A 14081-nucleotide genomic window follows, 5' to 3' on the forward strand; every position below is an offset into this window, starting at 1 on the left:
GAGTTTCGTTCCGGTCCATTCATGGTTTGCGACGTTATATGCCTAGGATTTAGAGGTTGTCAATAAAATAGCTGCGTTCTTGTTCGTTATGATTATATTTTTCTTTAGTGCAAGATTTGAGCACGTGTCTACCTGACTGTCTGTCCGTCTGTCTGTCTGTCTGTCTGTCTGTCTGTCTGTCTGTCTGTCTGTCTGTCTGTCCGTCCGTCTGTCCGTCCGTCCGTCCGTCCGTCCGTCTGTCTGTCTGTCTATTCTGTGTGTCTGTCTGTCTATGTCTCTGTCCGTCTGTCTGTCTGTCTGTCTCACTGTCTGTCTGTCTGTCTGTCTGCCTGCCTGCCTGCCTGCCTGCCTGTCTGTCTGTCTGTCTGTCCGTCCGTCCGTCCGTCCGTCCGTCCGTCCGTCCGTCTGTCTGTCTGTCTGTCTGTCTGTCTGTCTGTCTGTCTGTCTGTCTGTCTGTCTGTCTGTCTGTCTGTCTGTCTGTCTGTCTGTCTGTCTGTCTGTCTGTCTGTCTGTCTGTCTGTATGTATGTATGTATGTATGTCTGTATGTCTGTCCTTTTATCTATCCGTTAGTCCGTACTTTCGTCCGTCTATTCGTTCGTCCGCGCTCCAAATCACCCGCATCCGCCCGCCCGTCCTCCAGTCTGCCCGACCACCCGTTTGTCCGCCCGTCCGTCCGTCTGTCCGGCCCTCCTTCTGTCTTTCATTTTTTTCTTATTATAGTAGACTATTAGATTATGCTATAAATTACCTATTCAAACTATGGATTAAAGAGATCTTTTAAGTTATTTACAATAAAAATTAAATGACTTCCGGGAATTTGCCGATTTTCTGACCGTAGGGGCATGATTTAAACAATCATTGTATAAGACCACTGCAAGATGTTCATTCCAAATATTATTTCTGCCATAAAATGTAACATAGGTAGAGAACTTAAGACAACACGTAGACACAACAAAACTACATCCATGAATATCAGTGTATCACAAGTGAAAGATGGATAAATACTTTAACAAATAATTTTGAATGTTTCCATTTTTACGGATAAAACAACAATAACAATATCTACAAATTAAGCGAGAAGTAAGCTGTGATTTTAGTACAGTAAATGTATCATTTAATAATTTGATTAATAAGTAAATAGTAAAACGGCTGGGTAACAGTCGACGCAACGGAACAAAAAATAGTCAAATAGTTTCTTATTTGGAATTTCGTGCAGTGAAGGTGGTAACTGTAAACCGCTACTCTAGTATCCGCTGTTAACCGTTTACCGTGGTATCCAACGCAAACCGCTAACCTAGTATCCACTATTAGGTGTCGAAGCAAGTTGTGGTTCATCAATAGCAGCAACGTTGACATTTGCGTATCTATAAAAGATGGTCATGATATACACGACATACATGCAGACCACAAATAGACCAAATAGGCCAATTGCAAAACTTGCTATAACCAGCCTTTTTGCGAGGCGGGAGTGGCGTTTTGCCTCCTTATACTCTCCGATATTGGTCATCGTCTTGGACTGAAAAAGAAACAAGATATGCGACGTATTAAATTTCAGTTGAAAAGCTAATTGGACATGAATACATATGAGCTGCGAACATGAACTCGGTTCAACTATTGAACTTATGACACCACATACAATTAAATCATTCGATGGTTGACCTGACGTTACAAGTCAAAACGTGCAGATGTGTATTCTACTAAATCCTGTTTCAATTAATTACCATTGTATCGGTATCTTTAAATAACATACTAAACAAACAGGATTTCTTCAGAAGGCACAACTAGTCATCTGTAATACTTTACGAATTCCATCTGCTTTTCATGTGTTAATATCCTTAGTCAATGCAACAATAACATATGCATCTGGATTTACATTGAATTGCCGTCAGAAACACCAGTTAAGGTCAAAACAGACCTCCACTATACCTGCATAGCGCTGAAAATGGCCAAAATGCCGACATAAGGGGAGCAGAAGATACACGCCAATACAGCTGCTACAGTATAGTCGGGAGGGCGGGATGGAACCACGTGACGTTCGTCTGAATTTTGCTGATTGGCGATCGAAACAACATAATAAAACAAAGGTTATTTGATAATAATTGTAAAAATCATTCTCAAAACTGATACTTCAACAACGCCTGATTATGACTTATGGAATATAAACCTTATGAAACCTTATAGAAACAGAATTCGAATCATTTATCAGAACCAATATGTACATGTTTGTCACTCTCTGAAATATGATTCTTTTCTTGGTGTCTTAATGTGGTCCGGTTGATTTCTCAGATCGACCATGTCAATTCAAATTCAACACGTTTGAGTTTTCTGAAAGCGATGGTTAATTATTAATGATTGTTATATTATGTCATAGACATGTACATACCTTAGGAGCTTTTCTAAAGATCCGGTAAGCTCAGTACAGTATGATCAAACCAATCAAGTGAATGACTAGTTAACTAACAAGGGTCTTCCTCAAGCAGCTAGATGTATATTACCAAACCTGTTACTGAGGACAACGGAAAACGCTTTCTATATTACAAAAAACACTTACCTTCTGTGGCTGGTTCTGCACAGTAGGTTGATTTGGATCATCGCGATAGCACACAGTTGGTCTGTTCTGGGGCACAAGCTTATACGGCGGCGGCTCGAAGTTACCTGCGTACATGAGGTATTTGAGCTTCTTTATAGCACCACCACCAACAACAAATTCAAGCTCAGTGTTTCCGGGGATCAAATATTATTTTTTTCTGAATGTGTTGACACATCTATTTAGCGATATTTACTCCAACACAGTTTAATTTGTTTTTTGTTTCTTCTGTTTATTTGCTCTATGTTAATTGGTTCTTTTAGTGTATAATTAATGCGTCGATACATTACGATTTTTGCCGAGAAATAATTATTTCCAATACATCTCAAAAATAATCCGTAAGCCTTGTTTTCACATTAATCAGTATTATATATATTACATAGAGATTATGTTAATCAAAATCTCATTATTTTATAGATTAATTATGTACAACATTTACATCGTTTATGTCTACAGTATTACCTACGAAAATGTCCCAGTAACACAAAATTAAAGGACAGTTGAAAAAGCACGCGTTTTCTCAAAGTACAGTCGGTCCTTTACTCGACCTTGTTCAGTGAGCATCACTACAGACGTGAACAGGTAATTGAAATAATTAAATTGACAAAACACACTTTGCCCTGTGAGTGTTCTGCGTCTGTCAATCCCTTTCTAGCGATGTCGGAGCTTTTTTACAAAACAAAATACAATTTCAGATTACTCAATGGTCAATTACATGTGTAAATATTGTGGCGCAAACACTGGGTTAATATGATCGCTTAACGTAACATTCGGCAAGCAGGTATAATACGCGTTTGTTTCAATGTCTGTTTAATGCGTGATCGCTGAAGCAGTAAACGGTGTAATACTATCCTTGTTGAGAATGAAAGAAACCTAGCATACGAAAATAGACGGTGAAAATATTTACAAACACAAAACAGCGGCGAATTAAATGAATTCAATTTTTGAATCCCAACACAACCATTGACGGACGAGTTAAGGCAGATTTTAAATAACTAGCGGATGTTAACAATACATTTATTTTATACAACGTATTTTAAATAACATAATACGTTTTTGAGAATAACCAGTCGTCCAAAGAAACAAGTCTGTCGATTTCTCGGATTTTGAACTATCTTATGCTGGGTTTCAGACATTAATGTGCACATTTATTTATTGAATTGATTTTATCCTGATATTTTTAACGCTTAAGCTCTTTTAAATTAAAAAAAAAAACTTGATTATTTAAATTTGCAATTAAAATTAAATCCTATTCTCGTTTTGTGATGTTCATATAATGTGAACGTTATCAACACGTGTGTTTTGTGTGATTGATTAGAGCTGTTCTGTGTTGAAAATCACAGCGTTGAAAAGTTTTCAGTTGTGTGTTGTATGTTCTGCCCTTTATTGCATAGGTACATGATCACTATCAGTATCTGAAAATGGTAACCATATCTTCATTTATAAAATATCCCGTTGCTGCAACAGTAGTAGCATAATATGTGCAAGGTTCCCTATTTATGAAAAGTAACCATTTAACAAACACTTTGAACGGTTTTCTTTTAATGAGTAACCCATTGCCAAATAAATTTAATTGGAAATACCACAGAAACAAAATGCAAAGGGAAATACTGAAGGCATCGACTACGAAATGTAAATTAAAAGGCATACGGGGTAAAAACCACATTAGATTAACTCATTTTCAGATGTAAATGTGAAACTCCATCAAGTGATCACAATCAAAATATAAAAATAATTATTTACCATACATTTAAATCACAATAATAAATTGCATTTTGTTTTGTTTCCGTGAAACCTTCTGAAACGTTTGAAAAGAAATCAACTGCATGCGCATCTTGTATTTTAAAGAATTAAAGGCACTTCTTTAGCGCAATTCACATTTACTTTATTGGTTGATCGATGTTTCGCTGTCACTTACACTTTTACAGGGTGAACTATTATATAAAATAATTATATACTAGTTGTATGATGTATCGCAATTGTCAGACTCGAATTAAGTTCGTTTAAAATATGAATCTATTTCAAGCTTCACGGCCCTGTTAAGCCGATGTGATTTGAAGAGGAAGAAAGGTACAATAGATCGCAAGAAAAAGATTTAACATATTCCTTGTAGCGTGTTTTATCATGGTTTATGTCGGATACTTTAGTCACTAGCTTTTACTTAGAGAAGTGTGGTTTTAAATGTAATGGTATGAAACCTTTTTAAAAACATTTTTGATTTGCGTGTGCAAACAAAAATGTACATATTCCATTTGACACAACAACAAACATTTTTGAAACCTGTTCAAAGAATTGAAAAGGAGATAATTTCGGTTATTGCAACGGCTTTTTCAGACAAAAGGCAACGACAGACGCTTAGTTTACAAAATAATTATAGTTTGAATTTTGTTTATAATAAGGCACCGTTACCAAATTAATTAGCGTGTTGATGATACACTTTAAAAATTAGAACATTTTTTTTAAACTATGAATAATATTAAAACAAAAGCATAGTATTTTCATCGTCTCAATGTTCCATAATAACAAGAAGTTTAGTTCAATAATAATATTTAAAAATATGCATAATAACAATCACAATACTGCGTGTTTGACTCACCTTTATTTCCGGCCATTGTATCATTCAAATGAATCGTCTGCCGCAAATCTGTTTTATGTCTTGTACATCCGGATTGTGTTTATATCAATTCCGATTAAGTCCGACTGGTTTAAGATTGACTCATACGCATCTCGCTACATCAATGCTCAGTTCACACGACACCATTTAATGTTATTTATCAAATTGTGTGAGTTAATAGAGTTACGTGTAACTCTTTTATATTGAATTTTGGTAGATATATCAATCATTCATAGATCTCTAAACCTTTACCTTTTATGTCCATGGAGATTCAAATATACACCGATTTACTTTATACAGGGGGAGGGGAAGGACTGTAAAACAAAGCAAATAAATAATGTGGCATTAGGCATACCTCACACCAAAACGTTAAACACATTTTAAATTAATGTTATTAATAGCATGATATGTTCGTGTCTCAAACTTATAGTTGTAGCCGACAAATATCACAATAGAAATGACACATATGTTCACAAAAACACATTATTTGAATGGTTTATACTAGTAAAATTGTATGTTAATTATATGATTAATCGATTTTCAAATCATCTGTCTTCGGAAATTACAGATGGAAAATGTAGAAATGTCAAAATGCATCTTTCGTGCGTGTAGGTCTCTAAACATTGAAGATATTACATTTTTTTTAATATAACAGAGGACATTGAAACACAATTCTTTTTTTAGTATGGTTGAAGCAATCGCAATTTGATTATTCATGTTTAAATTTTAACTGTAAAATTATTTAAGATGATCGAATTAGTCTTCATAAAATTATACAATGATTTAAAATAAACAAGGGACAAAATTGTCACAAAACCAGGTTTTCATTGTGAAAAAAAATCTGATAAAGGGAGAAAACTCAAACTGAACTTTTCAAATGAACAAACAAAATTAACCCCCTTTGTAAGTTTGTTTTTAAAAAAAATCTATTTTTAGTCGTGGCGACCTTGACATTGGATATATTGACGTGATTCTTTCGTGCGACACACCGTCCCATGGTGGTGAACAAATGTGCCAAATGATTTTAAAATCTCACAATGAATGACATAGTTATGGCCAGGACAAGCTCATTTATGGCCATTTTTGACCTTTGAACTCAAAGTGTGACCTTGACCTTGGAGATATCGACGTAATTATTTCGCGCGACACACCGTCCAATGATGGTGAACAAATGTGCCAAATGATTTTAAAATCTGACAATGAACGACATAGTTATGGCCCGGACAAGCTTGTTCCGCCCGCCCGCCAGCCCGCCAGCCAGCCAGCCAGCCCGCCCGCATTCGCCAATCTAATAACCAGTTTTTTCCTTCGGAAAACCTGGTTAAAAATGAGTAGAAGGATCACAACCCTCTCCTCGGTACAACAAGATATACTTACATTTTTTATGTCTGGAGCACAAAAAGATTGAATATATTAAAATAGTACTAGTTTATAAGAATATTGCGACATTAGTATTTATGAGAAAATAACAACAGTTCATTATATGAAACCGAACTTAATAAAATAAATGTCTCAAATAATGAATCATAAGCTTTAAAGGCTCGGGCGAAAGGGTGATAACTTTGTCCCTAATGAGCGGATCGGTTGAAGCTCTCGAACAGATGTTCAGTATAATGCTTTCCGTTACGTCTTACAAGCTCGATACCAAGTTCATACATTAACTCTACATTTATAGAAACATGAATGTTGTTAATTTATTTTCTATAACATTTATAAATAAAATCGAAAGAAAACGTAGAATTATACCATTACGAGACCATGAAGAAAATGGTATCAATCAGCATGAAATTACATTTTGTTTTCACAGGGTTTATTCGATAAAAACGTAGATCTATTGATCAAATGTAATATGTACATCAACACATTAAAATACCATATTCCAATGCTGCTATATCAATGTTAAATACAAACACGGATTATCCACATGTATACAATAATTATCTGCCTCTACATGGGACATAATTGACTGAAAAACACCATGACAAACCTACTATAAATGTACATTTATTTAATTACAATACTCCCTAGAGAGTTTACAGAAATACTTAAAGGAAACACTATATCCCTTTGGACTTAATTTAATAACATAGCTGCAGTTACGATTGTAATAACTACAATATTAAATAATTACAAAATATAATTTAAAAGAAGCTAATTAAATTGTTGTGTGCATAATTATATACGTTTGTGTCCGTGTCGTTACCATAAATATAAAGCTTTGACCTTTATATTTTACATAAGCCTTTGAGCTAGGGAAATAGGTATTGCGCCCGAAGCGCCATCTACACAGGTGGCTCACACAATTCAGTCACCAGCATTGCTTGGGAATATTATTCTTTGTAGTCCACAAAACTGAATAGGCTGCCAACCTGCTCAAAAGCCAGTGTATTTGCACAAAGATACATTTCGAAAGTTTTCAACCGAAGCAATATAGTTCAAGAAATCATTTTTGAATATCCACTGGCAATCTGCTTATAAATTTGCCACATGGTTGTTTCATAGAACTCGTTCTGTTGATCTTGTGAAAAGTAGTTTCAACAGTTTATTATTTTTCAGCACATACATATGTGATATGAGTTCACAAATATATATACATATAGTGTACCTTTTGAAATATAACGAATAAAGATTCGTAGCTCTTTTAGAATAGTCACACTTGAACAGTATTATTGGTTTTAGAATTTTATTTTAAAATGGCTAAAATTTACTTACCAGCACTTTATCTTCTAAGAAAAATAAACAATATTGCATCTTACTTGCAACATGTTTATAGTCTAAATAGGCTTTCGATAATTTATACTAAAAAAAGCTAGATAACATAAGAAAAATAAGTTTGGCATACAAAGAATAACAGCTGAAAAATAATAAAATGTATATCTACATATACTGCTCGTTTGTTGCTATATATTTAAATTATTCAATTTATTCAGGTGTTCTCTTTCAACATTATATGCGCTTTTGTTTTCCAGTTTTGATAGTTCTGGCTACCATAACTTTAAATGTCGCTTTTTATGATTTTTGACTGGCGCGACTTTATAGTTATGGACCAACCCCATTAGGAAAGTCAACCAGAAATTCCCAAAAAGTTGACAGTTAACAAAGACCGGTCCAAAACAGCTTTTAAATGCAGTTATTGGCCCAAATCAACCACTTGATCGGAAAGATTGACATTTTTCACATTTATCTGATATATTCTTTCACAAAATACTATCTTAAACATTTAAAATGTATCTTTTCTGCTCTTATATATCGAGAAAAACAGCGATGTGACAGACTTACTTGAAATGCGAATCTCCCGAGATTTCACGGTCATATGACGTTATATCTATTTTTAGTAACATACCATGTGCTCAAGTGTTTTCAAATTCAGAATGACATTTCCCGGTATTTTAGATTATTCTGGCTTGTTTTGTAAACACATTGTAGTGTAAATACAAACTCAAAGTAAATATTATTTAACACTACCTGATTCACACTGAAATCAGTCTTATAATTCTCCAGACGTAAGTTGTTTATCAAAAATAATAGATTTCAGAAAACGAAAGTAATGTTTACAATTTCAGCAAAAAATGTCAAGGTCGGTCCGAAAGTATCCAAATGAAAACTCCTCACGTGACAAAGCGACAATGGCGTCAAAATTGTGAATTTCAGACTGATGAGAGTTATTTTCATATATTGTAAGATGCATTTGAAACATTTGAACCTTAAAATAATCCCTGATGCAGTAATTTATATTAATTCACCAATTTATGTAGAAATGTATCCAAGAAAATGAGTTTTTTATTATTTATAGCGTGACATAAATATGTTATTACTCCGGTTGACTTTCGATATGGGGTTGGCTTCAGCGTACATGTCTGTCAATACTATATAAACTGTACGCTTGAGTTTCTTTAGCTACAGTTTTGATTGTGTTCAAAAGCAATAAAATAGGAACCCATAATTTGAAGAAATATTTGTGGTTGTGTACAGTTACTGATTCAAGTGTGTTATTGAAATCAAAATTGTACTTTGATAAATTGCTGAAGGCAAAGTAAACCTCATGTGTTAATTGTATGGTAAACATTTTTAATTATAACGAGACATGATGATTACTCTTTCATGAGTTGGTTTTAAATTCGTGTTAAAAACGAAACAGAAACATTATTCATGACATGTATTAACATAATGTTATGACAGCTTATAGATTATAGTGTTAATAATTTATATCAACGTATTATTATTTAGTTATATTAGCGATTAATAACTGCGCCTGAATAATTAATTTGCAAAAACGATCATGTCTGATATTGTTTTACTTGTGTCGCTGTATAAACTTTAAAATGGCGCAACACTGAGGTTCTTGATTATCATTGGAAATAAGTAATAAAATATGAGTGGCGTTATACTGTAGAAGAAAACTAAAGAAGTTATCGTTATCGGCGTAACTACAGGAAACATCGTCGTTAAAGTTGTTCTGCCTAACTATAGTCCAAGAAAAAAAAGTTCATGGATTCGAACACAACGATCATATCAAGGCTCGAAGCATTCATCAATGCCCTTCGTTACCCATAAGAGTCGCTGCGGATTGATCTGTCTAAATCTTAGGTTTGTGCTGCCAAGAGTTTTTGCGAGATACGGGTCGTTTGATCGTCTCATGGACCATCAAGTAGAAAACTTGGGCGAGTAAAGTCCTGCTCGAACTGATAAACTTCGCATGTCATTTTAATGAGACATGACGTTGTGATGTTTTTATTTAATTTAGAAATTTAGTGTATTACATTTGATGACGTAATGTTGAATATTTTTTATCAAACAATGTAAATATTCATTCTTCGGATTTCTATACATTCGATTCTATGCAACAAACAATTAATTACCATGTGCAAGCTTTTATTTTGTTAGTTTGGAAACAGGTTGTTGTTTTTGTTGTCAATGTTCATGTTCATAACATGTTGTTTAATTAATGATAAATATATTGATATAATATTACATATGCGACCTTTTGTGTTCCAGTGTTTATCAAACAATTTTACTTAGTAAAAGGTGACGAAAGCACTGCAATAATGTTTTTCATATTCAAGTGATATGGTCTATAGGAAGCCATCATTGTGTAGAACGATCTCGTGTATTTGTGTTAGCTGTTGCATGCATCTTAATAGCAGTTGTATTAGAGTTAGGGACTTTCTTCCCTACCTATGAAGCACACTGGAATAATAAACAAAGTGTATACATGATACAATCATAATTGTTAGTAGCAGTAACATAGGCGTAGGTGTTAAGAGGCTTTCGAGTGTCGGTGTCTTATGTCAAACGTGTAAGTAGCAAGACTCTTCAAAGCGGTATATGAATTAATCATTAGAGGTTTAAGCTCATTTCGGTTGTTTGGAGGTATTTATAAACCACGCTGAATTGCTAATAAGATTCGTTCAAACCGTCATTGTTTAACAAAATACCACAATATCCCAAGATGAATTTTCCAGAAGAAAGCAAGTAAAAATTATACTTAATAGAGATCATTATTAAGGTTTTAGTAGGGTTGTTTTGGAGGTAGTTTTAAACCATATTATTAAGTGTTCGTTCAAGCCTTACGGGCGGTTTAACAAAATACACACTATTTCAAGAAGGACTTACAATATGGTCGCAAGTTTAACGATCATGAGCATAATCTATATTAACACAATAATATATAAATTATAGTTAATTGTTCTGTATTGAAAATGCTATTTGCCAAAATAATTGTGTTTAAATTGATCTAATCTCATTTCCGGATATAAAGCACTTTTAGCTGGTACTTATCAGATGTCATGAAGCTGCTTGCACGACCTCAAAATAAAATTCATGGAACAAACATACTTGGAATAAAACATATTAAACATATTAAAGCAGACGACCACGTCTAATCTGGGTGTTCATGTCTATTATGGTTATATCTAGCGAATTGCAAACGATTTCCGAAAAAATAGGAAAGATGTGTACAATGTTTCAACATCAATGGTATTTCAGATGTTGAAACATATAGACATGTCACTAGTGTGATCTGTTAAAGTTCTTTTTAAGATACAATTCAAGTGTCAAAAGCCTTTCATGTTTTAATCTCAATGGTGTGGTATCATAATCCATTACTTTGTATTTGTAGTATATTGATACCATGTATGATTTCTCTACTCGTGTTAAACAATTGTTTTGGTAACGTTTTAAAACGCATCCAATTAGGTTTTTAAGAAATTTTATTACAAGATCAAACATAATGACAGTACAGAAACCAAAAGCAAACTTGATGAAAAATAATAAAAAGTATATTAGATAAAAGAGGCAAATATTAAAACATAACCATTAAATTAACAGCTATGCAATATTCAAATTCATAGCTAGCAATCACACTATACACCGGCCATTCGGCATATGGATATTAAGTTACTGAATATCGTTACAAATTATGGTATCAAGGGAAAGTAATCACCCATTTAAAGACGTATATATGTATCCGCAATCGGTTGATATCTCTTGGTTTCAAAAGTTTCAATAAAGTATGAATACATCGATAATCAAGTTAATATTTATATATATATATTTATATTTATAATATATATATCATTTCAACAAATCCGTTTTGGTGTTCCTCTTTGATAGCAGATGGACCTTTTGTTGCACATGCCCCGTCTTTTCTGTTTATAAGTAGGTGCTTCTAGCGTTGTAAATAGAAAGTATTATACATAATTTTTATGTAAGGATATATTTCATCAACCTGATCGATGTACACATACTTTGCTTGATCGAGAAGCAAAGTCGAATCGTTCAAAAAAGTTGCGTGTAGCTCTCGGAGAAGACGTGTTTCGGTCAATATTTTGCAAGTGCGGTCAACATAAGAACATGGCGACAAGTTCGAACACTTTTGCTTGTATACACTGAAGTTAACACAAAGATTCCAAAGTAAAGTTTTAAACAATCGTAAGTGTCAATATCGGAATGCAATCAAGGTCAAACCGTTCAATGCAGATTACCCGCATGTAGCAAACGGCTGTACCGTCATTCGGTCACTAAATAGCGCAGGCGGTCTACATACAAATATAACCGGCCCCAATACTCATGAGTTCATCCATTAAGTAAACAAAATTATTCAAAAATGCAAATGCAATACATGTTTTAACCGTTACCATCTTATGTATCTTGTCCTTACGCAATTGCATCGTAACATGGTATTACTTTAACCTGCATCAAACAATTCACTCGTTTGCAAGTAAGGTTTAAACTAACGATATCTGGTTTATACATCTCAAAACAATCACGCGCAGAATGTTTATATAGTTGTTTATGAACAGCATGAATGAATCCTATGAAAGAAACCTATATTACAAAACTGCAACTCATGCAAACATCAGACGAAACAATTTCGTTTACAACAGATCTATGTTCCTATTTAAAAGTCACAAAAAGCCCATGAAATACAGCACACTATACGACATTATTGTAACTAATAATTCTGATAAACCCCTTGCTGTTGAACAAAGTCCAATATCGCATCATAGCAGAACTTGAACTGCATCTGTAAAGGACAATGTATATGATTGAGTTAGCAGAGAACGTTTCTAACAGTATGTAAACTTCATTTCAAAAAACTGTTTCAACTACTCACTAAACTATCCAGACAATTCGTTAAATTGCAAGTGTATTATGTAAACATGCCTTGCTGCGGATGAGAAGGCTATTTTCGTGCACCATCGTCCTGCCTGATTGTACGATATTAATCCGCCCATTGAGTTCTAATATGCGATAAATCTCGTTCAATAAAACAGCGACGACTCCGCATTTCCGGAATCCGCCACTGCAAATAATTTATCGAAAATAACTCAACATGACGATTAGGTATTTCAAACACTGTAAGAACAAAACACCTTCATGAACACTTGACGTATCGATAGTTGATTAATTCGGCGAGTATTCGACGTAGAATACATTTGAACAAGAATTTAAATGAATTAAAAACAACATCTGTCCCTTAGCTCTACTAACCTGTCCAATATCAAAATCGGTGAGTTGTCTGCCATTTCGGACTGCCAGGTGTGCACCGCACATATCATCTCAAGCAATGGTTTTCTGTCTGTCGGTATATCTACTCCTTTCCACGAAGTCAGCACGAAGTGTTTTATTGTTTTGTCGCGGAAAGTCTATTGTGTTATATATAAAAAAGAAACTAAATAAGTAAACAATGACATTCATGCAAACGTGTAATAATTGACACTAGTATAAAACGATTATATAATTATTATTTTCAATATACCTCGTGGTTCATGGAATACGTTATTTCAACAAATCCATTTTGGTGTTCCTCTTTGATAGCAGATGGACCTTTTGTTGCATGTGTCCCGTCTTTTCTGTTCATGAGTAGGTGCTTCTAGCGGTGTAAATAGAAAGTATTATACATATGTAAGGATATAAAAATCAATGTGATGTATATACTCGGTTAAACATGATATTATTAATTACTGACGCCGCAAGGTGAGATACAAGGTACATTAATACATAAATGGCGAACGCTTAGATCAGCCAAAAATAAAATTTACTACAGTGTATCACATCGTGCGGAACTAGTAAAAAGACTGATCGAGTAAGATTCTTTCTCCAGAATTAACGTTGTAACATGACACACATTAGCTATGCTTTGTTAATCACTTCAACTCGTTTACTTCCTTTACTTTGTTTACTGATCGAATATGAAGAGTCACTGCGCTAATATGGAACAATACATCGTCAGAATGGCACCTGGCTTAGCCAATCAAAAGCGAGTCATTATCAAGATAAGAAAAATATTATATATATATATATATATATATATATATATATATATATATATATATATATATATATATATATATATTGTTAACGCGCAGAATTTTGT

General features: G+C 33.8%; 2 protein-coding genes across 2 annotated transcripts in view; both read right to left on the reverse strand.

Annotated features, from left to right (window-relative positions):
- Nucleotides 1-981: 981 nt before the first annotated feature.
- On the reverse strand, nt 982-5521 carry LOC127841582 (uncharacterized). Its single transcript, XM_052370506.1, has 4 exons — nt 5456-5521; nt 2554-2657; nt 1929-2051; nt 982-1518 (listed from the first exon to the last, which is right to left on the reverse strand). The coding sequence occupies exons 1-4, from the start codon at nt 5466-5468 to the stop codon at nt 1297-1299; spliced, it is 462 nt and encodes a 153-aa protein (XP_052226466.1). The 5' UTR covers nt 5469-5521; the 3' UTR covers nt 982-1296.
- A 5873-nt stretch (nt 5522-11394) lies between these two features.
- Nucleotides 11395-14081, reverse strand: part of LOC127841580 (receptor-type tyrosine-protein phosphatase T-like) — a 41463-nt gene continuing 38776 nt past the window's right edge. The window contains exons 25-28 of the mRNA XM_052370504.1: nt 13464-13577; nt 13196-13350; nt 12869-13007; nt 11395-12728 (exon numbers count right to left, since the gene is read on the reverse strand). Coding sequence (XP_052226464.1) covers nt 12657-12728; nt 12869-13007; nt 13196-13350; nt 13464-13577 — 480 coding nt within the window. The 3' untranslated portion in view covers nt 11395-12656. The remainder of the gene's footprint in view (nt 12729-12868; nt 13008-13195; nt 13351-13463; nt 13578-14081) is intronic.

The sequence above is a fragment of the Dreissena polymorpha genome, chromosome 8 (assembly GCF_020536995.1).
Source record: "Dreissena polymorpha isolate Duluth1 chromosome 8, UMN_Dpol_1.0, whole genome shotgun sequence".
NCBI lineage: Eukaryota > Metazoa > Mollusca > Bivalvia > Myida > Dreissenidae > Dreissena > Dreissena polymorpha.

Coding starts and splice junctions, on each gene's coding strand:
- LOC127841582 (XM_052370506.1), bottom strand. Junction 2,052..2,553: donor TGCAGAACCAGCCACAGAAG/GTAAGTGTTTTT, acceptor ATCGCCAATCAG/CAAAATTCAGACGAACGTCA. Junction 1,519..1,928: donor CCATTTTCAGCGCTATGCAG/GTATAGTGGAGG, acceptor TTTCTTTTTCAG/TCCAAGACGATGACCAATAT.